This window comes from Meles meles, chromosome 16 (assembly GCF_922984935.1).
Source record: "Meles meles chromosome 16, mMelMel3.1 paternal haplotype, whole genome shotgun sequence".
NCBI classification, from domain to species: domain Eukaryota; kingdom Metazoa; phylum Chordata; class Mammalia; order Carnivora; family Mustelidae; genus Meles; species Meles meles.
The window spans coordinates 53,218,615-53,240,317 of record NC_060081.1 but is presented as its reverse complement, the minus strand read 5'-3'; the positions used below and the strand labels follow the sequence as shown (position 1 = coordinate 53,240,317).

Genomic DNA, 21,703 nt, shown 5'->3' with positions numbered 1-21,703 from the left:
TCATGTTGAAGTTACTGTATTTGGTCTCTTGTTAGTGCGGCCTAACTTCTAGTCCAGCTCCTGTAGAGTGCTCTGGTCAGCCTGGGAGGATGTAGGAAGCTCCTCTTCTTTTCTAATCCATCCAAAAAGTCCAGGGTGGGCTTGGAGGGAAAAGATGTGAGGGGCCGTCCATTGGAAGATAAAGGGAGAGATGAGATCCGGAGAAAAGGAAAAGACATGTAGACAACATGGGCACTTGTTTATCCTCAGAGTCCCCCAGGGCCAGCACCCTCCGGGGTAGATAGATTAAGGTTCACCTCTACTTCTCCGCACCCATTTTTCTTGGCAAGAGATTTGGATCCGGGTCATAGAAAGTCAGATGCTGTAGAGCTGTTTTCACAGAGGGAGTCCGGACTCAGTGCTGCCTTGTTCACGAGGCCCAGGTCATCACAGTTTCTGGTGACCTCCTCCTCCTGAGGGTGGACAGTGCCACAGATCAGCTCAGGGGCAGAGCACAGGACTAGGGCCCACCTGTGGCTGCATCAGGATCAGTGAGCTTCCCGCAGAGAAAATCCTGGTGACAAGGAGGGCTCTGGGAGTGGTCATCCCATGCCCTCTAACTCTGGAGAGCAGTTCCCCAGACCTCAAGCCTCAGGTGAGTGTCCCCAGGGGACTGGGGAGCATGTGCTTGGCTGGCAATGAGGCTGTGAGCCCCCCCCACCCCCCAGCAAAACCAGATGATCTGCAGAAGGGGACACATCACCGGGAAGGGAAAACAGACCTTCACCCCTGCCCAGGGGATAGGCAGACTGTGGAATAGGGAAGAGAGAACCCAGGTGGGGTTCTGTGTTCCAAGATGCATCTTGAAAGTCGAGGAGAAGCTGTTATGTCAGAATGTATGCCCCAGTCACCTTACCAGCAGCTCTCACAGAGAATTCGCCAGTCACGCTGGCCTACAGTATGCCCATCGTGCCTGGCAAGCAAACACGTGACTGTTGTGTGCCCCATTCAAAATGGGGCTTCCCTGTCTTTCCGGAGGTCCCTGGTTCTCTGTATTCTCTCCCCAGTCTCCCCCTAATCCCAGGGCCCATCCTACATACGAGAGCTGTCTCTGTGCGCCAGCCCTGCCCAGTGGGTTAGCCAGGCGTCGTGTCTGCCTGGACCCACATGACAGATGGATACCTGCGTGGTCTGCTTCTGAGAAGTCATCTCCACCAAATTCTCACCCATGCTCCGCTTACAAAATTGTTTCCTGCAACAGCAACAGTGGACTCAGAGGGTCTCTTCACTTCCCCTGCTGACCCCCATTTCCTCCCCTGACCCCAAGTGCTTACTTAGCCGCAGACAGCTCACGGAACAGAGCAGTGGGAACATTGGGGGAGTGGGGGACCTTATCTTTCTTCCTTCCCTCCCAGCCCTTTCTTTACACAGATGAGCTCCAGATGAAGAAAGAAAACTATAGCAAGAGGGATTGAAAGATGATTCTAGAAGCAGTTCCCAAATTTGGAGCAGTGGGAAGAAGAGGGACAGGTTAGAAAGTACAGAGCCCGTGTGTCTGATAAGAGAGACATGAGGGAATGTTGAGGGGAAGTGGGGGATGACGAGGTAACGCCAGCCACCCCCCAGCCCTGAACCCACCTCCAGGTATAGAAGGCCCCCAGGCCCAACAACAGGAAGAGGAGGCCCAGCAGCAGCCCCAGGACCCAGAGTAGCTTCTGGAACAGACTCAGACGGTGCAAGGCTGGAATGCAAGGGTGAGGCTCAGGTGATGGCTCCAGGCCCCCAGGGCTCCCTCCCAAGGGGACTCCCCCGAGATGAAAACCATTCTAGCTCTCACTTTATCTCAGAAGCTTTCCCTTGCAACCGAGCATTAAGTAACTGGTCTAGACTAGTTAGACAAACTGATCACAGCAGAGGGGATTCAGGGAAGACCTCAGAAGGAAGCCTTTGGACCCGAGAGCTGGGCCTTCCTACAGAGGGGCCTGGGAGAGAGACGCTCCCCCCCCCCCACCTCTGGTTCCGAAGTAGGTAGAAGCGGACGCGGAGCCCAGGGCATTGGAGGCAGAGCACACGTATTCCCCCTGGTCGCTGGGCCTCAGCTCCTCCATGTCCACCCTCAGGGCGTTGGCGGTGGCTGTGATGCGGATGTGGGGCTCGGTGGGAGCCCCGCCAGGCTGGCTGGAGGCCACCAGCCTCCTGCCGAGGTGGAGACTCAGACTGGCTAGGGGCTCGCTGTCCACTCGGCAGTCCAGAATGCCCCGGAGGCCGCCCTCAGGCTCCACGAAGACGGTCATGGAGGGCATCTCAGGAGGGTCTGTGGGAACACAGAGGGGCGTGACAGTTGTGGAACACCAGTGCCAATTCCTCCCCTCCCCCCCCCCCCCCCCGCAAGATGACTCTTCAGCTCGCCACATGACAGGGTAGAGCCCCTTGCCCCTCTCCTTGATCTGTGCCTTGCTCTGACCACTAGAAAGCAGAAGTGATATTATGTGGCTTCAGGGCTAGACCTCAAGGGGCCTCACAGCTTCTGGCCTCCTGCAAACACAACCCTGGAGGAAGGTCAGGCCAGCCCCAGCTGCCAGCCATGAGGATGCAGCCATCCTCAACCAGCTAGCTACGAGACAATGACAGAGACCAGCCGAAGCCCTGCCCAGCTCCGCTCGGCCTGAATTTCTGACCCCCAGCATCAGGAGCAAACACAACATTTGTCATCTGAAGCTCGTATTTCAGAGGGCTCGTGACTGCAGCCACGACTGGATGAGGGATGGAGCGGGGACCCAGGCACTCTGCACACAGTATCCCCTGGCTCCTCACTGGGTGACGGGGCTGATACTTTGCACATGAGAAAAGCCAGGCAGGGATGTACAAGGTCACACACGCAGGCAGCCGGAGTCCTCCAACACAGGACTCCACCCCTGCAAAGTCTTTGCTCTTTGCAGACAGAAGAGGAGGAGGACCCGAGGCAGGCAGGTGAGATGTGGACAGGGGGTGGGGGGTCGTACTCACACAGCACCCGGAGCATGACTGGAGCAGAGGTGGTGGCCCCACTGGGGAGCTCAGCCCAGCAGTGGTATGCCCCGGCTTGGGTGCGGGCCACGTGGGCGAAGGCAAGGGTGGGCACAGGCTCCACATGTAGTCGCTGGCCATTCCAGAACCAAGCGAAGGTGGAGTTGCCCGTGGGTCCGGGACCACCAGGGAGGCGACAGCTCAGGTTCAGTGGTGCCCCCTCAGCCACGTCCAGCCCCGGCTCGGCCACCACACGCACCCCTGCAGGCCAAGGACCAGGAGGAGGTCAGGGAGCCTGTGGGTGAGATCTGGGCATCGGAGAGACCTCGGTGCATTATGGGAACATCTGTTCTGATTTGGGGCCAACAGAGGTAAGATTGTGGCCCTCTCAAAAGACTGAGATCTCTTGGGGCACCTGGGTGGCTCAGTCGGTTAAGCACCTGCCTTTGGCTCAGCTCATGATCCTGGGGTCCTGGGATCGAGCCCTGCATCGGGCTCCCTGCTCAGCGGGAAGCCTGCTTCTCTCTCTCTCTTTCAAATAAATGAATAAAAATCTTAAAAAAAGAAAAAAAGACTGAGATCTCTTGCACTGGGGACCTCTGGGACAGAGTGGTTTGTCTCTACAAACCAGGCTTTCTGATGGATGAGGCTGTGTCTTGCTCAGAGATGGGACTCCCCAAACGTGGGGCTCCACCTCATCCCTCACACTGAGCCCCCTAAAGGTAGGGTTGGGTCTCTCTTCCCACCCCAGGCTTCCCCAGAGCAGGTCTGTGCTTCCACCCCAGATTGGGTTCTGCGAGGACGGGGCTCTGTCTCCCCTGCCTCCGAGGGGCCCTCCACATGGCTGCAGCTCTCCTTTGCAGAGTTCTGCAAGGGCAAGGCTGCTTCTTCCCCTCAGGCTGGGCAACGGCCTCCAGGGAGAGCGGTTCCTCCTCCATCAGATGAGGCAGGGCTCTAGCTAGCCATTCTGGTCAGCCCGCCCCTCGTATACACAAGGCCCCGCTGTGCCTGAGCCCTTCTCCTCCCCCTTGGCCCACTCACCTTCCCCCTGCAGCTGCCCTGTGGTGCTGATTGAGCCCAGGAAGTTGTGGGCTGTGCACATGTAAGTGTTCTTGTCACCGGAGGGTATGTCTCGCACCTGCAGTCGCAGGGCATTTCGGGCCGCCTGCACAGAGCCTGTCCCGGATGCCAAGCCGTGAACCCCCGGGCTGGTAGCCAGCACCTTGCCGTCGCGGGACAGGGCCAGCGCAGCAGGAGGCTCGCTGTCCACCGTACACTGCAACACGGCCATGGAGCTGACTCTGGAATCCCGAAAGGACGACAGGACGACATCCCGAGGGGCATCTGGGAGCACGACAGCACAGAGTTGGAGGAGGCCTTGTTTGGAAACCCTGGACCATCCATGGCCCACCCACCTGGCATTGGTGAGGCTGAAGCCTCTGGATGAAAGGTCACTTCCTCAAAGTGACACTTCCTGGGCAGAGTCCCCCAGGTGGGGTTCACAGGATTCTAGGGTCTCTTTTCTCATCACCAATGTTCTTCCTTTCCCAAGTGCCCCTTCCAAGATCTGCTACAGTCCTGCATCCTCCCCCATGAAGGCCCAGAAGTGCCCTCTGCCTGCTCTCAGCCTTGGCACCCCCAGCCAAGGGCCCTGGCTCACAGTGGACTTGCAGGGCTGTGGGCCGGGAGCTGCGGGTGCCCTGGGCGTCCTGGACCTGGCAGGAGTAGGCCCCCGCATGAGCGCGTGTGGCCGCTGGGATCGAGAGGGCGGCAGCTGGTCCCTCCTGCAGCCAATGGCTGTTGTGGTACCAGGCATAGAGAACGGGCGGGCGGGCGGCGGGGTCTTCACAGGACGCTGTGACGGGGGTTCCCTCGGGCACAGCGGCAGATGGAGCCAGGGTCACCTGCACACCTGGACCAGGGAGACCAGGGTCAGCAAGGCCCAGCCAAAGACCACAGCTGGTCCCTCTCCCCCCGCTGGGCTCCGCCCCCAGCCCTGCCTCACCCTCTAGCCGCAACTCCAGGGAGGCATTGGCCTGGCCCAGAGGACTGTGGGCGGAGCAGCTGTAGAGTCCCTCATCGCTGGGTCCGGGCTCCCACAACTCCAGGCGCAGAGTGTTGGGGACAGAGGCTGCGCTCGAAGACATCAGGAGATGGCCAGCGTGGCTGAGGGCTAGCCGGGCGGGCGGGCGGCTATCCACGGTACACAGTACCTGAGCCAGCCGGCCGCCCCGGCTTTCCAGAAGGTAGGTCAGACGCAGGCTGCGGGGAGCGTCTATAGGGACACCAAAGGAAACAGTTCAGAGACCACACCCAGGAGGCCAGGTGACAGGCAGCATTTCAAAGAAGGAGGGCCCTGCCTCTCCATCCCAAGGGCCCCCAGTTGCCCAACTGAGGCTCCTGTGCCCAGGAAGAAGCTACCCCCACCCCCGACCCTGACTCAACGCTCCTGGGCTTCTTCAGATTGATGGGGTCTGGGTTCCTGCGTCAGACATCTGTGGGGCTCTGGCTGTGCCCTTGATCCCTGTGGGCTGCCGTCATTCTTTTTCGTCCCACCCCGCATCCAACCAAACTCACAGAGGACATCCAGAGTGACAGGTCTGGAGAGGTGAGGTGCCTGGCCAGGAGTCGCCACACCACAGCGGTAGGAGGCAGCGTCCGTGACTGTGACATTGGGCAGAAGGATGGAATGGGCACCTGGGCGCTGCTGCCCATCCTGGTACCACGTGTAGGTGAGCTGGGTGAGGTTCGCGGTCCACACAAGGCAGGTCAGGTTCACCAGCTGCCCCTCTTGCACAACGGCCCTAGGCTGCACCTGCACACTCACAGCTGGGGAGGGAAGAGGGCCGGGGACACGGGTTAGACTGTGAAGCTGTGTGAAGCCAGCCTCTTGTCTCCGTGAGGAAGAGAAACATGTACAGGGGGCTCAAGACTGAACACGGGAAACAGCTCACCATCTCTCGGGTGATCCCAACCAGGGTTCTGCAGGGCCCCAGGGTGCCCTAAGCCCTCCCTGACCCTGATAGGCACATGGAAGAACACAAGCCTGCCTGGGCTGTGGTGTTTTCTCCTTGAACACCCCGCCCTCCCTTTTCTGATTTGTCCACTGGACATCCAGGCAAACATCTGTTTCTAAAAAAGGCTCTTCCGTGAAAGCCAAGTCTGGAGTCATTTGTCCTTAAAGGAGACTGAGAATAGAGGCTGTCCTTATGTTCAGCCCACCTGCCTGTCCCTCAGGCTTCCAGAACCTTCTCCAGCCTCCTCTCTTCTCTTAAAGGAGCCCCCCATGCACACACTCACGCCCTCACACTGACCCTGGGCATCGAAGAGGGCAGAGGCTGAGGCCTGGCCCAGTGTGTTGTTGGCCTGGCAGGTGTAGACGCCCTCATCCTCCAGCACCGCTCTGTGGATCTCCAGGCGTAGTGTGTTGGGAGCGACAGCCACCTGCAGCCGGGGAGAGCGGCTGGCCAGCTCCCCCACACCCTGTAGGGTAGAGGCCACGAGGTTGTCCCCGTGGAACAGTCGTAGGTGGGCTGGAGGGTCACTGTTCACGCGGCACAGGAGGAGGCCCAGTCGTCCAGGGCCCGTGTCCATCAGGGTGGTGAGTGTGGTCTGGCGAGGGGCGTCTACAGGAGGTGGGGAATGGTCAGGGCCCCCCGTCCCTTCTCTAGCACTCTCGCATGGAGGCAGGGCTTGCCCAGCCCCTCCTCCATCTGTCCCTTGTGTCCCTCACCCCCCAAGAAACATGGACAGGATGAAAGCTTACAGGATACATGAAGGCTGACGGGTGCGGCCAGGCTCGTGGTGGCTGAGCCTGGGGCCTGCGCTTGGCAATGGTAGGCCCCAGCTTGGCTCAGAGTAATGGCCGTGAAGCGGAGCGTGGCTGTGTTTGACTCTGGGAGGGGCTGGCCATCCTGATACCAGAGGTATGCGGTCCCGTCCTGGACCCCTGCAGGCACCTGGCAGCTCAAGACCACGGCCTGGCCCTCCTGGAGCTCAGGTGATGGAGACACCTGGACCCAGGCTCCTGTGGGGGGAAACCAAGGACAGGTGAGGACCCTCCCCCATGCCCTCTCCCCCAGCCTGGAACTATGTGTATGTCCACACGGGGACCCCAATCCTATGTCCTGGAACCACAGGCCCCCTACAAGACCACCAGCAAAGGCCCCACTTCAGCTCCATTCCTCCCCCTGTCCTGCTCCCAACTCCCCTGCCCTGGTCTGTCCCGGCCTTTACCACCCACTGCCTGGAGTTAGTTTCACTCTGTTGGTCATATCTCACCTACCAGAAGGCCCAGCTTATGGGACCTCCAACCCCGTGGCAGGTGCAGCGCCTGCACAAGTTAGCTCTGGACAGATGCTGGCTTGACCCCACAGAACACTGAAATCTGAGGGGTTGAGGTCATGCCAAGGGCCGTTGTCCCAAGAGTGAGCTGGACCCAGCATGGATGACCCAAGTGATTCCAGGGAAAGGTATCCAGCTGGAGACCAAGGGAGGCCTGCTGGCTGGCTAGAAACTCCCCTAACCGTCACTGAAAAAGCTCATGTTTCTACCCCAAATCCACATGACACAGCCCAAAGCCTGGCCAGAGCAGTCCCCAGGGCACGTGGGCCCTAGGAACTGGACACTCACCTCGGACTTGAAAGAAGAGGGAGGTATTGGTGGATCCGAGGACATTGGTGGCCTCGCAGCGATAGCTTCCAGAGTCCCCAAGGCTCAAGTCTCGGACCTCCAGCTGCAGGGAGTTGGCTGCGGCTTTGACCTGGAGGCGGCCACGGAGCGGGAGCAAGGGCCCCAGGCTGGTGGCCAGGAGGTCCTCCCCGTGGAAGAGGGCCAGCTGGGCCACGGGATGACTGTCCACAGTGCAGACGAACACAGCCACGTGGCCCTGGCCCACGTCCAGGAGGGCTGACAGCTTTGGAGGGTCTGGGGGATCTGCAGACAGGAAGGAGCTCAGGCCATGCCATGTCCTGCTCACCACAGCGCACCTGCCACCCTCTGTGCCCCTCCCTCCGCACACGCAGTCCAGGCCTGCCCTTGCCCACGCCCAAGCCATGCTCTGCCCCCCACGACCGTTCCCCCGCACTGTGCACCCCCTCACCCTCCGAGCACGCAACCCTGCCCTTGCCCGTCACCCACAGAGCACGCTCAGGAGCACCGGGGTAGAGAGCTGGGCCCCGGCCTCGGCGAGGATGCGGCAGGCATAGAGGCCAGCGTCCGTTCTGGCCACAGGCAGCAACGTCATGGTTTCCAGGGGGCCCTGGGCCCACAGCGCCCCGTTCCGGAACCAGGAGAAGTTGGCAGGGCCGCCGGCTTCCCGGCTCACGCTGCAGGTCAGGTTGGCTCCGGTGCCCTCCAGCAGCGTGTGGGATGGGGTGATGACCACGATGCTGGCTAGAGGGCGAGCAGCACAGGCCACCTGAGACAGGCCTCCCCTTGACTGCCTCTCCCCTGGGGGGGACCCAGCCTCCCAGCATGGAGAAGGCAGGAAGGAGACCCCTCCCTGGCGTGCCCATGGGGTAGGGGAGAAAAGGGAGCTCCCATGTCTGAACAGAGGTGGTTTCACCCAACAGACCCGCCTTGGATGGCAGAGAGAGTTGGAACATCCAGCGTACCAGCCCCTGACCCTAAGCCACCCATTCCCTGCACTGACTCACCCTGGGCATCGAAGTTTGCAGAAGCAGAGGCATTGCCCAGGGCATTGCTGGCCTCACACAGGTACACACCCTCATCCTCCAGCACTGGGTCACCAATCTCCACACGCAGCAGGTTGGGGGCTCTGGTGACCTTTAGGCGCTGGGAACAGCCCCCACAGCCCAATGGCAGGGAAGAGGCCACGACATGGTCCCTGTGGAGCAGCCGCAGCTGGGCTGGAGGGTTGCTGTCCACACGGCACAAGAGGAGCCCTTGACGTCTCTCCCCAACCCCTGCAGCATCGGGGTCCAGCTGGGCAGTGATGTGGGCTGTCGTGGAGCATCTGTAGGGAGGAAGAGCATAGGCGTTCATCTCGTGGCCTCCACAAGGTTCTCCAGGTCCACTCAAAGCTGGCTAGGTTCCCACAACACACCAAACAAAGGCATGTGCTCAGAATTGCCATGAACAGCTGTGTAGGTTGTTCACTGCACAAAGACAACCAAACCAAGTAGGAGGAATTCGGCCCATGGCCCTCCTGCTCAGCTGTGCTCTAGTGCTGTACTGAGTCTTCCCAGAGGAAGGAATGTCATTTTCTAACTTGGACAAGGGTGTCGTATGGACTAGCATCACATCGTGTGGTTCTGATTGGCCCCTCAGGCTAATATGAAGCATCCCTCCTTGATAGGCCACAGTCCCTGTGCCTGAGAGGTTCTGCTGTCAAAGCTATGGGTGCTTGTGAGAGCTCAGCCGATGCGTGTGTGCACATATATGGAATTATGGTGTCCTAGGGTCCAGCTCAGAACAAAATTTGGACAGGGTACAATTGCCTTTGAGGCTAGAAGTAGAGGGCCCTAAAGAGGCTGGGGTTGAGGGACAGGATATGGGGAGGCAGAGCAAGCCCCAGGCTTGTTCCCCACATTTCAGCCCTGGGCAGACAGCTCTCTGGTGCCCAGGCCTGTGGCTGCCTTCCTGATCTAGACCCCGGGGTGGAGCAGTGGCAGGTGGGCCTGAAGGAGGTGGAGGTGGCTGGCGGGCTCCTGTGGGCTGACCCTCCCCAAGCAGGCAGGGGCTGGTGGGAAGACTTACAGAGCACAGTGAGGATGGCAGGTGAGGAGGGTCCACTGGCCCTGTGGCCATCGTTGGCCTGACAGTAGTAAGAGCCAGCATCGGTGCTGGAGGCCGCAGAGAGGTGAAGGCTGCTACTGGAACCTTCGAGAAGCAGGGCTCCATTCTGGTACCAGGAGAAGCGGATGTCAGGTGATGGGCTCAGACCACTCCTGCAGCTCAGGGTCACTCCTTGGCCTTCTACCACCTCTGCTGTGGGGCTGATGAGGAGGTGGGCCACTGGCAGAAGAGGGAGTGAGGAAGGCTCAGGTCTCCTGCATCCGGCTGCACCCATGCCACCGGCTACAGGAAGACCTCCAGGTTCTCCTCTCCCCACATGACTGTAGGTAGGTCTGGACTCCGTGGCATCAGCTCCATGAACATCTTGATATCAGGAGAGTTTGTCCTTGAATGCCAGTTCTAATCTATGGCTGCAGCTTGATCGAGAAGGATTGTGAGCCAGAGCCCAGGCTTCCATCAAAAACCTGGTGCAATTGATTAGCTCTGTCGTCCACAGCCTCAGAAGGAGGCAATGACGATGCATGCATGAAGGTGTGGACGACCGTGCTTTTCTATTTTTCCTCCTGCCTCGGACTCCTAGCAGAGCCCGCCCCAGACGTTTGATAATTAAAAAAACAAATGGATATGAAGGGCCCTTCAAGTTCAGCGTCAAAATGTGTACAAAAGGAATAATGCAACCTGCCATGTTTCCCCTTTGCCTTGACTTCCGGAAACTCCCAGGTGGTTATAGCCCAGATCTTTGATGTGATTTTTTTTTTAAACCAACCAGCTTGTTTGTCCCCTCAGCTAAGTCCCCTGGACTCCTGGGACAAAGACCAGAACAGGTCTCCTCCTCGGTGTCCCTTCACCAGCTCCCCTCCCCGTGCCTGTCTTACCTTTGGTCTGGAAGTTCAAGGTGGACGATGACTTCCCCAGGGGGTTGGTGGCTGAGCACGTGTACTCCCCAGTGTCATCCTGCCCCAGGTCTCGGATCTCCAGGTTCAGGGAGTTGGGGGTGGAGAAGACGCTGAAGCGTGAGCTGTGGTCTCCCTCCCCCGGGGTGGAGGCCAGGATGAGGCCATTGTGGGACAGCGTCAGGGTGGCCAGAGGCTCGCTGATCACAGAGCAGTGGAGGATACCCAGCAGCCCCTCCCGTGTCTCCAGGAAGGCGGTTAGGTCCGGGGCAAGAGGTGGGTCTGCATGGAGATGAGAGGGTGCCAGTCACCCTCAGACGGGGGCAATCCCGGATCCCCCTTTATAGGTTATGACCCTGCAATACCCCGAGAAGGGAGCAACCCCAGAGCTCCTGAGGACCGGTCGGGTACACTTGTGCCTGAGTGGAGCCAGTCACTTTGTCTTCCCACTCAACAGCTGTGGTGACTCTGTGAGTGGGGGTCGGGGGCCCACTGTGAAGATGGGAAAACTGCCAGGCGGCAGCAGGTAGCACCTCAACCGAGGGGCCAGGGTGAGGAACTACCAGCAATGGGACAGACTCTCATCACATGCCCCCTGACGCGACACAGCAGGACGGACCCAGCGTCACACCCTCACTGCTGCTTCCTGGGGGTGCGGGCTCAGTCTACACAAACCACACAAACACAAACAGGGACACCCACACAACTGGCCTGTACTCTTCAAGTCTCAATGTCAAGAAAGGCAAGGAAAGGGGCGCCTGGGTGGTTCCATCTGTTAAGCATCTGCCTTCACTCAGGTCATGATCCCAGGGTCCTGGGATCAAGTCCCATATCGGGCTCCCTGCTCAGTGGGGGAGTCTGCTTCTCCCTCTCACCCTGCCCTTCCCCCTGCTTGTGCATGCGTGCTTGCTCTCTCTCTCTCAAATGAATAAATAAAATCTTTAAAAAGAGAGGGAGAGAGAGGGACTACCTTCTGTATGTTTCCAACTATTTGACATTCTGGAAAAGGCAACATTTTTTTTGCCTGTGGTTGCCAGGCATTCAACAGATAAATAAAAGGAGAACAGGGAATGTTGATGTCAATGAAACTATTCTGTATGATACTATAAGATGAGTACATGATATTATTCAAAACCTGTAATGTACAACACAAAGAGTGAACCTTACTGTAAACTATAGACTTCAGTTAATAATGTATCAGTGTGGGGCGCCTGGGTGGCTCAGTGGGTTAAAGCCTCTGCCTTCGGCTCAGGTCATGATCCCAGGGTCCTGGGATCAAGCCCCACATTGGGCTCTCTGCTCAGCAGGGAGCCTGCTTCTTCCTCTCTCTCTGCCTGCCTCTCTGCCTAGTTGTGATTTCTGTCAAATAAATAAAATATTACAAAAAAATAATGTATCCGTGTTAGTTAAGTAATTGTAACAAATACAACATTAATCCAGGATGTGATAGGGGAAACTGTGCCAGGAAAGATACATGGGATCCCTGTACTATACGCTCAATATTTTTGTAAATTTAAAAACTATTGTTAAAAATAAAATCTATTAGGTGGCTCAGTCGGTTAAGCATCCAACTCTTGATTTCAGCTCACGTCATGAGACTTGAGAGACTTGGTCTCTCAAGTGGTGAGACCAAGGCCCGCGAACGCTCACACACTGGATGTGGAGCCTGCTTAAGATCCTCTCTCCCTGTCTCCCTCTGCCCCTCTCCGCACCACGCATGCGTGCTCTCTCCCACTCTTAAAAAATAAAATTAATAAAGACAGAGAACAAATGTACCACACTGTTAATAAATGGAGAATCTAAGTTAAAGGTGTATGGTAATTCTTTGTATTCTTCTTGCAACTTTCTGTAAGCCTAACTCATTCAAAATGAATAGTCGTCTAAAACAGGAGGACACCCAGGCCCAGGGAAGTGAAAGCTTGTCCAGAGTTGCAGAGTTGGGATGTGAGCTCAGAGCTGACCAGGCCCATCCCTCACCCTCTTGTGTGGGCCCCCATCCCCAGCTCTACCCTGGCTACTTACGGCTGACCACCACGCTGACGGGGCCCGAGCGCTCTCTGCCGTAAGCGTTCTGCACCTCGCAGACGTAGAAGCCGGTGTCGGCCCTGGAGGCCAAGGGCAGCCGCAGTGTGTGGCTGTGGGCATCCTCCAGCAGGATGTGGTTCTTATACCAGTTGTAACGCAGCTCACTGGGGGCTACTTGGGGCGTGTTGCAGGTCAGTGTCACCGTCTGGTTCTCTAGGATGGGGCCTGCCGGGCTCACCTGGACCTCCGCCACTGTGGGGACAGCAGAGAGCACGCTGGGGGACACCCAGCCATCTTCCAGCATCATGGGGTTGTAGCCAATCAACCTGAATCCCTGCACGCTCAGTACCAGGCCCCTTCTGGATGGGCACCGCATCTCTTTGTCCTGTTTATTGGGATGCTTGCAACCGCCCACCCTGCTGGGGAGGTTTGTCATCTATCTGGGGCAGGGCTAGGACTCCACACCCGTGTCCCAGAAGATGCTTTGGCCTAGCTCCCTTGAGCAACAGTGGTCTATTTGGGACCCTGCCCCACCCTCTAGTCAAGACCCGGGCTTCCCCAGGACTCACTGAAGATGTGGACCCTGATGGGGGCCGAGCCCAAAGAGCCCACGCCATTCCCAGCTTCGCAGATGTAGACACCAGCATCGTCCCAGGTTGCCTGGGACAACCTCAGCATACGACCCTCGACCTGGAGTGGTGTCCCGTCCTTGATCCAGCGCACAGAACTAACTTCGGGGTAGCTGCTGTTCACCCGGCAGGTGAGTATGACCAGATCACCTGGAAGGATGTTCCGCCCTGAGGGGCTGAGAAGGATCTCCACGCCCCTGGGGGCATCTGCAAGGCATAAGTTGGGGGGGGGGGCGTCAGAGGAAGCGCCCAGGGAAGACAGTGGTGCCACTTCTCTCTTCTTTCAGGAAGTCCAGCCAGCCACCGCCCCCACCTCGGGAGGAGGTCCTGACCCCTTCCTTCTCCACCGAGGGCCTAATAATGCAGGCCTAGCGTCCAGCCTGCACTGCCTTCTATGGCTTTCTGCCGAGTGACACTGACCATCACCCCCTCTTCTATCTGGTGGTCATGAGTGTCATTTTTCCTGCTTAGGTGGCTTTTGGTAGCTGTTGGCAAGGAATCAAACTCTTCCTGAAGGGGGCCAAGGGCAGAGGCAAATGAGCTCTGAGGATAGTTAACCCATTTGGAAGGAAGGAGCCAACCACACAGCACATCTGCATTTCTAGAAATCTTGTTCCAAAGCCTCTGGCTATGTCAATAGGCTTATAAAAGCTACTATTTTCAAATGCTTGATCTAGGGAAATATGAATATAGCAGAAGCTAATATCTTAGAGTGCTCAGTATGTGCTAAGCCCTCCCCTTCAAGTTCCATAACAGTTCCTTGAGACCAACACCTCTCCTTCACAGAGGTAGACATGGAGGCCCCAAGGGTCAAGTAACTTGCCCAGTTTGCTCAGCTAGTGGTGGACCCAGTCAGCCTGATGATGCCTGTGAACAGCACTTGTTCTAGAATAGGCTGCCATGTTTTACCATGATGGGAAGTTGCGTAATCAAGTAGAAACTCAGGCTTCCTCCCACCTCCTCTTTGTTGAGTAGCCTTAGGCAAGAAAAGGGTGAACCCTCCTCCACCCCCCCGCCACAGCAGCCTGCAGAGCTGGGTTAAATCCCCGGGGCCTACCTCCCCAGCCCCCAATTCTCTGGCTCTTTGTGTCTCCCCTTCTCTGCCCAATCTGACCTCAGGGACGCGAGGTACAAGGGAGCCATTCAGTGTGGCTCTTAGGGTTTTGCGGCGGCGTCTCTCCCCCTGGCTGAGCCTAGAGGTCCAAGTGCACCTGGCTCTGCCTCAGGGGCGAGGGCTCTGTTTCTACAGGCTGCAGAAGAGACTGGTTTCCTCCGGGGAGCCGTAGATGTGCGCTCAGTCCCAAGGATGGGGCCCCAGCACGCTCACATTTCACTTGGAGGTGAATCTCGCCCCGAGCCTTTTGCTCGGCCACCGAGACTTCGCAGTGCAGGGTCCGGCCGTGGTCCTGCCATGACAGGGCCATGTGGAGGGTCTCCAGGTGGCTGATGCCTGTGGGCCTGAGATCCTGGAGGTTGGAGGTGACCGAGCGCTCGGGGTCCTGGCCTTCCCACTGCAGGCTGATGTGCTCCTCCGGGCACACGTAGGGAGTAGAGCAGTTGAAGTAGGCCTCCATGCCCTCATGGAGCTCCGCCAGCGAGGAAATGGAGGGCTTCTCAGGTGTCTCTGAAGACAAAGACTAGAGGCTCAGGACTCCCCTTCACCATATAGGAGGCCTCCTGCCCTAGAAAGCCCAGCTGAGGGGCGGGCGGGACCTGGGCAGGATCCTTCAAGAGGAAGGAAAGACTACTTTCGACCCCCACCCCACTTAGGGTGAATGCAAAGGAGATGCCGGGCTGGGAGAGGTTGGGGATGGGCTTAGACTGAGGATTGGGACTACGAGTCAATGGGGCCAGGAGCAGCTTGGGACACACTTCCAGGCCATAGCCAGCTCACCCTGCCCCTCACCTGTCACAGTGACCACAGTGCCTTTGACATCTGACCAGCGGTTGCCTTCACTGATCTCAAAACGGAAGTTGTAGGAGCCTGAATCCTCAGGCCGCAGGTCCTTCAGCAGCAGGCTGCACATCTTGTGTTCTGTGCGCCCCAAGAACTGGGCACGGTTACGAAAGCGGGCCTCCACCAGCTCGGGGTTCTCTGAGTGGCTTACCACCTGCCGCTGGCCCGCATAGTCGTAGTACCAGATGGTCGTGATGCCTTGGGTCACTTCCACTTCAGCTGGGAAGCTGAAGACGCAGGGGATGATGAGGCAGGACCCCCTCACGCCCTTCACATCCTGGGGACTAGAGACACCCCATGAGGACAGGCCTGAGGGTGGGGCGAGACAGAGAGGAGAGGGACGAAGACCTGGTATCATGCAGAGCCCTCAGACCTATCCCCAGATGAGCCCCCAGCCGGGCACCCCTTGAGCAGCCCCTTGGCGGGGGGGCCCTCCCAGCCACTGCCTCCCTGAGCCCTCCTTCAACCTCAGCAGACAAACCTGTGACCGGGCCCAGTGCGGTCTGCCCGGGGCCAGGCCCTGCGAGCCGGGCCAGACCAGCACAGCTTACCTGTTGTGATTGATGAGAACAGCTGGAGAAGCTGGAACAGGGAGTCCATAGCAGGCTTCACGCTGGTTCTGGTGCCTAAGAGGCAATACATACCCTGTGTGCTGGTTGGGTACACAAGGGCCTCCTAGGGCACCTCAGGGCACCTCAGCCTCAGAGTTTGCTGAGAGTCCAGCCCTCGGTCCCCACGTGCTCTGCTGCTGCCCCCCCAACCCCCCAGTGAGAGGGCCGGGCGGCCAAGGACTCCTAGCACAGCCAGCAGCAGGGAGCCGGGATCCCACGTTCCTGGCGCGGACCACACCCAGGAATACCTTCACTTGGTGTTGTGCCCCAGAAAGCCCTCTGTGTGTCCCTCAGCCCCACCCCAAGTTCTGCTTTCCCAGCCCCTCAAGGACACTCCTCCAGAGCAGATGAACATCTGTTTCTCTTTCCTCCCACTTCCCCACCTCTTCCCCACCACCCAGCCCAACAGGAACTGGAGCCCAGAGAGGCCCAGGGACTCACTCCAAGGCACCCAGCAAGAATGATGGCTTGAAACTTGTCTCCTTACCATCAGCCTTACCAGCTGTAGGCCCTAATGGGGCTTGACTGAGCACTGACCAAAGTGCTGCCTTTGAGAGCTACTTATTACATCCCTGAAAGGTCCTCAGGGTTCCTACTCCCAGTTCTGCCCCCATTCCCTGCTGGCCACACACACAGTCTGTGGCCAAGTCCCATCTACACGTGGGCTCTCCAGCTGACCAGCTCTGTCCCCACCACAAATGATCTTTGCCTCCTGAAACCTTATTCAGTCTTCAAGGTGCAGCTTGAAGGTGGCTTCTAGCCGGAACTTCCCCCGTGGGGTCCCTGGAGCCACCCCACAGCCATCTCTGTCCTTGCCTTGTTCTTGGCAGCTTGCGACCCCCATTTCTCAGGAGCTGCGACTGAAGACATGCACCCTGAAGCAGAGCAGAGCCCCCAGGCCTTGCAGTAGCGAGCCAGAGAGGGGTGTGGTCCTTGGGCGTCTGGAGTGGGTGGCAGGGCAAGTCTGGGCAGGGGACACAAGCCCCACACAACACATATCCCACAGACATGAGTTAAATGCCTACTGTTTACCATGTACAAGAAGGTGGGCTCTCTGCCATTGGGGGGCCCTGCTGGAGATGAGGCTCTAAGGGGGTGCCACAGATAAGAATCTGAGGGCAAGAGATGCCAGAAACACATATAGCCAAAACTAGAAAGCTGTGAGAAGAAAACATGGGTGAAAATCTCCACGACCTGGGATCAGGCTTCTCAAGCATGACACCAGAAGCAAAAACAACAAAAGAAAAAATAGATAAACTGGACTTGATCAAAACTTAAAACTTTTGTACACATCGAAGGACACTATCAAGAGAGTGAAATTCTCCCAGAGAATGGGAGAAAATATCTGCAAATCATCTATCTGATAAGGGGTTGATATCTAGAATATGTAAGGAACTCCTACAACCCAACAAGAACAGTAACAAGCAAACAAAAAACCCCAAACAACCCAAATTCAAAAAATGGGGTAAGAACTTCAATACATGCTTCTCCGGAGATGATATATACGTGGCCAAAAAGCTCATAAAAAGATGTTCAACATCATGAATCATTTGGGAAATGCAAATTAAACCCACAATCAGCTACCACTTCATACCCATCAGAATGGCTATTAACAAACAAAACCAGGAAATAATAAATGTTGATGAGGACGTGGAGAAATGGGAAGCCCCATGCACTGCTTCTGGTGGGAATGCAAAATGGCACAGTCCCCGTGGAAAATAGTTTGGGGGTCCCTCAAAAGTCAGACATAGGGGTGCATACGTGGCTCAGTTGGTTAAGCATCTGCCTTTGGCTCAGCTCATGGTCCTGGGATGGAGCCCCACATCAGGCTCCTTGCTCCTCCACATCGGGGGGAGCCTGCTTCTCCCTCTGCCTGCTGCTCCCCTTGCTTGTGCTCTTTCTCTCTCTGATAAATAAATTTAAAAAAATCTTAAAAAAAAAAAAGTCAGGCATAGATTACCGTAGCATCCAGCAATTCTGCTTCTAGGTATCAACCAAAATATTTTTTTTAAAGATTTTTTTAAATTTATTTATTTGACAGACAGATCACAAGTAGGCTGAGAGGCAGGCAGAGAGAGAGAGAGGAGGGATCAGGTTCCCTGCCGAGCAGAGAGTCTGATGCGGGGCTCCATCCCAGGACACTGGGATCAGGACCTGAGCTGAAGGCAGAGGCTTTAACCCACTGAGCCACCCAGGTGCCCCTCAACCAAAAGATTTTAAAACAGGGACTCAAACAGATACTTAAACACTTGTGTTCATAGTAGCGTTAGTCACAAAAGCCAAAATGTGGAAACAACCCAAGTGCCCATCACAGATGAATGGATGAAGAGAGGTGGTCCATCCATACAAAGAATATTATTCAGCCATAAGAAGGATCGAAATTCCGACACGTGTGACAAGGGCGAACCCTGAAACCATTATTCTAAGTGAAACCAGCCATATGCATAAGGGCAAATATTGCATAATTCTACTTATATGAGGTACCTAGAGTATGCAAGTTCAAAGACACAGAAAGCAGAGTAAAGGTTACAGGGGCAAGGAAGGGGCATGGAGGAGTGAGTGGAGAGTTCATGTGTAATGAGAGCAGAGTCCCTCTTTTGGATGATGAGAAATTCCTGGAAATTGACAGTAGTTATGGTTACACAATAACATGAATGTATTTAATGCTGCTAAACTGAACACTTAAAAAATGGTTAAAACAGTAAGTTTTATGTTAAGTGTATTTTACAACATGCATACAAAAACCCATGTTGCTAGGGCACCTGGGTGGCTCAGTCAGTGAAGCATCTGCCTTCCGCTCAGGTCGTGATATCAGGATCCTAGGATTGAGCCCCACCTTAGACTCCCTGCTCAGCAGGAAGCCCGCTTCTCCCTCTCCCTCTGCCCCTCCCCACCACTCATGTGCTCTCTCCCTCAAATTAAAAAAAAAAACCTTTAAAACAACAACAAACAAACAAAAACCCATGTTGCCAACTTCGCAATCCTCCCTGGTCCTAAACGCTGACTTGGCAGAGTGAGGGGGTGAGCCTGAGGAGGCTGGGAGTGGGGACAGGAAACTCATAACATCTCCCAGCCCCCAGCCCATCAGTCGCAGGGTGGGGCCCAGCTGATTCTGGCGGCTACCAGGGTGCACTCCCGGGGAGGGGCTGAGCAGACACCCAGGGCCTGAATGCGACCTGAATTGTCCATCAGGATGACAGTACTTGGCCAAGTGTGAAGGGGGAAGGACTGTCTTTGCAGGGATCGGGGCAAAGGTGAAGGCATGGGAAGGCTAGGAAGAGCACTGTTCCTCAGGGAACCCAGCAGACAGTGCTGGTCATTTGCTGAGGCCCAGTGGCTCATCCCCAGTTCTTTGGATGGCTCCAGGCCTGCTCCTCTCCCGGGAGGATGGAGGAACTACAGCAGAGGCTCATGCTGGCCCAGGCTGGAGCTAGGGCCTAGATGCTGGGCTGAAAGGCAGCTCAGGGCATGTTTGGGGCGGGTGGGTAACAAGGTCAGCTCTGCTACAGAAAGGACATGAGGGAGAGGGTGGCATGACGACCCCAGAGCCCCTGCTCTTCCCATTTGGGGCCATGGAAGGGACAATGCTGAAACTACAGGAGGAAATCCCTCCTGTAGGAGGGATTTTAGACCTACTGACCCCAGAACAGAGCAGAGATTATTGAAACACGCAAGAGGACCCCTTCTAGAACCACCCCAAATCACATCATGTAGGTGTCACCTACACTTAGCCCAGCCCCAACACCCAAGAGGTAAGTCCCTCCGGAGTCCAATTCATTGACTCAAACTGTTTCACCCCAAAGACCATCCTTGTCCTAGAGAACTTTCCTGGGAAAAGAAGGGGCAAGACAGACCCCAGAAAGGAAGACCCTTGTCCCTATTTGGAAACCTCAGGGCTAGGGGGTAGGTGCTCCTAGGGCTTGGATGGAGCCGGGGGTACTGGTGTGTGCCCTGCGCCCCCTGGTGGTAAAGGAGTGATGGCCAGTCCTGGGAAAGGGGGTGGGTGTCCTGGGGGACCAGAGCCCCGCAAGTCTGAAACAACCTCTTCCTTAAGCAAAGACTGTCTGGGAGAAGATTGTTCCCCAGACCTCAGAAAGCTCAGGGTGAGATTCATCTTTGTAGCTTCAAGTCTTGGGTGCTCTGAACATGGGCTTTGATCCCCACTCTCAGAATTGGTGTATGTTGCATCAGGGTGGGGCTGGGGTGGCCTGGAAGGTGCCCGAGTCTGCTGCTGCCTGTTCAAGAGCAAGTGGGCGGGTGGGTAGAGTCTATGTGAGACCAAGTGTCCCATGATAAGTGGGGAGGGCTGGCTGAACCCTGACCTCTAAGCCCAGAGCCTAGTCTGGCCTGGGGAAGGAAGGGCAGACGCAGTTTCACTACAGACAGCTATGTAGGGTTCAGTTTCTGTTTCCTAGTACCAGGGCTCCCCTCTCAACTTCCCTATCAAGCTGCAGAAGGAGGGAAATGAGGGGATACAGCCATCTGGAGTGCCCTTCCCCACAGATAAGAAATCAGGGTACAGGAGGGTGACTCTAGAGTATATGATCTCCATAAGAGTAGAAGCCCCAAACATAAGCCAAACGTTTTGCTTGAAAAGCCCTATAGCCCATAAATGAAGTCGCCTGGCTTTGAAATGGGCAGTAGAGATTTCACATCTCATTTTTCAATCCGGCCCAAGCACCTGCTCCCCAGGCTGTGCTAGGGAGTGCTGGGGGTCCTGCTGGGAGGAAAAAGCAGTGATGAGGGCAGTGAGTGGGACTGGGCTCCTGTGAGGCCAAGATGAGTGGTGGGTGGCCCCAGGGCGGGCATGAAGATGAATTTCGGCTGCAGTGTGGGATGGAATTGGGTGGATGTGGAGGGGAGAGTGATGGATCGGGAGAGGATGAAGGTCAAGGTTGAGGCTGTATGGAGAAGAAGGAAACGTTTGGGGTTGTCGCTGAGGGTGAGGGAGGGCTGACAGGTGTGAGGACTGGGACCGGGATATGGGTTGGGGAAGATTTGGGGTTCAGGTAATGCCTGCAGCCTTGATTAGGGCTTGAGTTGGTCTGGGGCCCAGCACCCACCCCCAATGCCCCCCAGCAAATCTCAGCCCAGCCCCTCTCCCAGCCCTCCTCTGGCGCTCCGGAGATGGGGGGTACCTGCTCCGCAGGGGGAAGAGGCTGCAAGGCTGGTGAGCCACAGGAAGAAGAACAGGAACGAGAGCCAGATGCTCGTCGTGCTGGTGGCTTCCCAGGGCTCTGCCACCCCAAGAGAGGAGATCCAGGCTCTGAGGCTGCTTCCTCTTTTCCCAAAGCCTCAGCCTGGAGGCTGGTCAGGGAGGCAGCTGGAGGCCTTGCGTAATACCAAGACAGGAAAGTCCTCCCAGGCAGGGGAAGGGCCCCAGGAAGGCCCTTAAGGACTTGAGCAAGCAGAAGTGGGATCTGGGGCCACAATGGGTGTACTCTCAGACAAAATGAAATTGGGGGGGGGGGTCCTGTTTACTGCCCATGTTCATTCTCCTCTTCTTTGCGGCCACTGGCCTTTTGAGGGAGTCCAATAGAAGAGGAAGGGAACTTTCTACCCATGGTCCTCCTGACACCTGAGAAGGAGACAAGCCCAGTCTGGGGTGAGGGAGCCTTACAGAGCACCCCGATGCAAGTATTGCTTCTCCAAGCCCTTTGGGAACCTCTCAGTATCCCAATGCTACCAGAACACTCTGAGAATCCTCCCCCCACCCCTCCAAGAAGCAGGCCCGAGTCATGGAAGACACAGGGCCCTCAACCTCCAGGATACTCCTTAGGCTGGAAGGGTGTCTCTGGTTCCCCCTCTCTTCCACACTGTCTCTCCTACACCCCCACTATACCC

The 21,703-nt window shown here is 56.7% G+C and overlaps 1 protein-coding gene across 1 annotated transcript; it reads right to left on the bottom strand.

The window, feature by feature from the left end:
• Positions 1–21,096, bottom strand: SIGLEC1 (sialic acid binding Ig like lectin 1). Its single transcript, XM_045981774.1, is given in 23 exon segments — positions 1–452; positions 1,162–1,231; positions 1,618–1,720; positions 1,991–2,293; positions 2,986–3,246; positions 4,027–4,329; positions 4,646–4,897; positions 4,991–5,260; positions 5,563–5,814; positions 6,300–6,611; positions 6,752–7,012; positions 7,618–7,920; positions 8,125–8,379; positions 8,643–8,942; positions 8,945–8,962; positions 9,706–9,963; positions 10,620–10,919; positions 12,660–12,914; positions 13,232–13,498; positions 14,619–14,915; positions 15,198–15,557; positions 15,800–15,874; positions 20,998–21,096. Coding segments are annotated over 22 exon segments (5,157 nt in total). The 5' UTR covers positions 15,849–15,874; positions 20,998–21,096; the 3' UTR covers positions 1–344.
• Between the last annotated feature and the right edge of the window lie 607 nt (positions 21,097–21,703).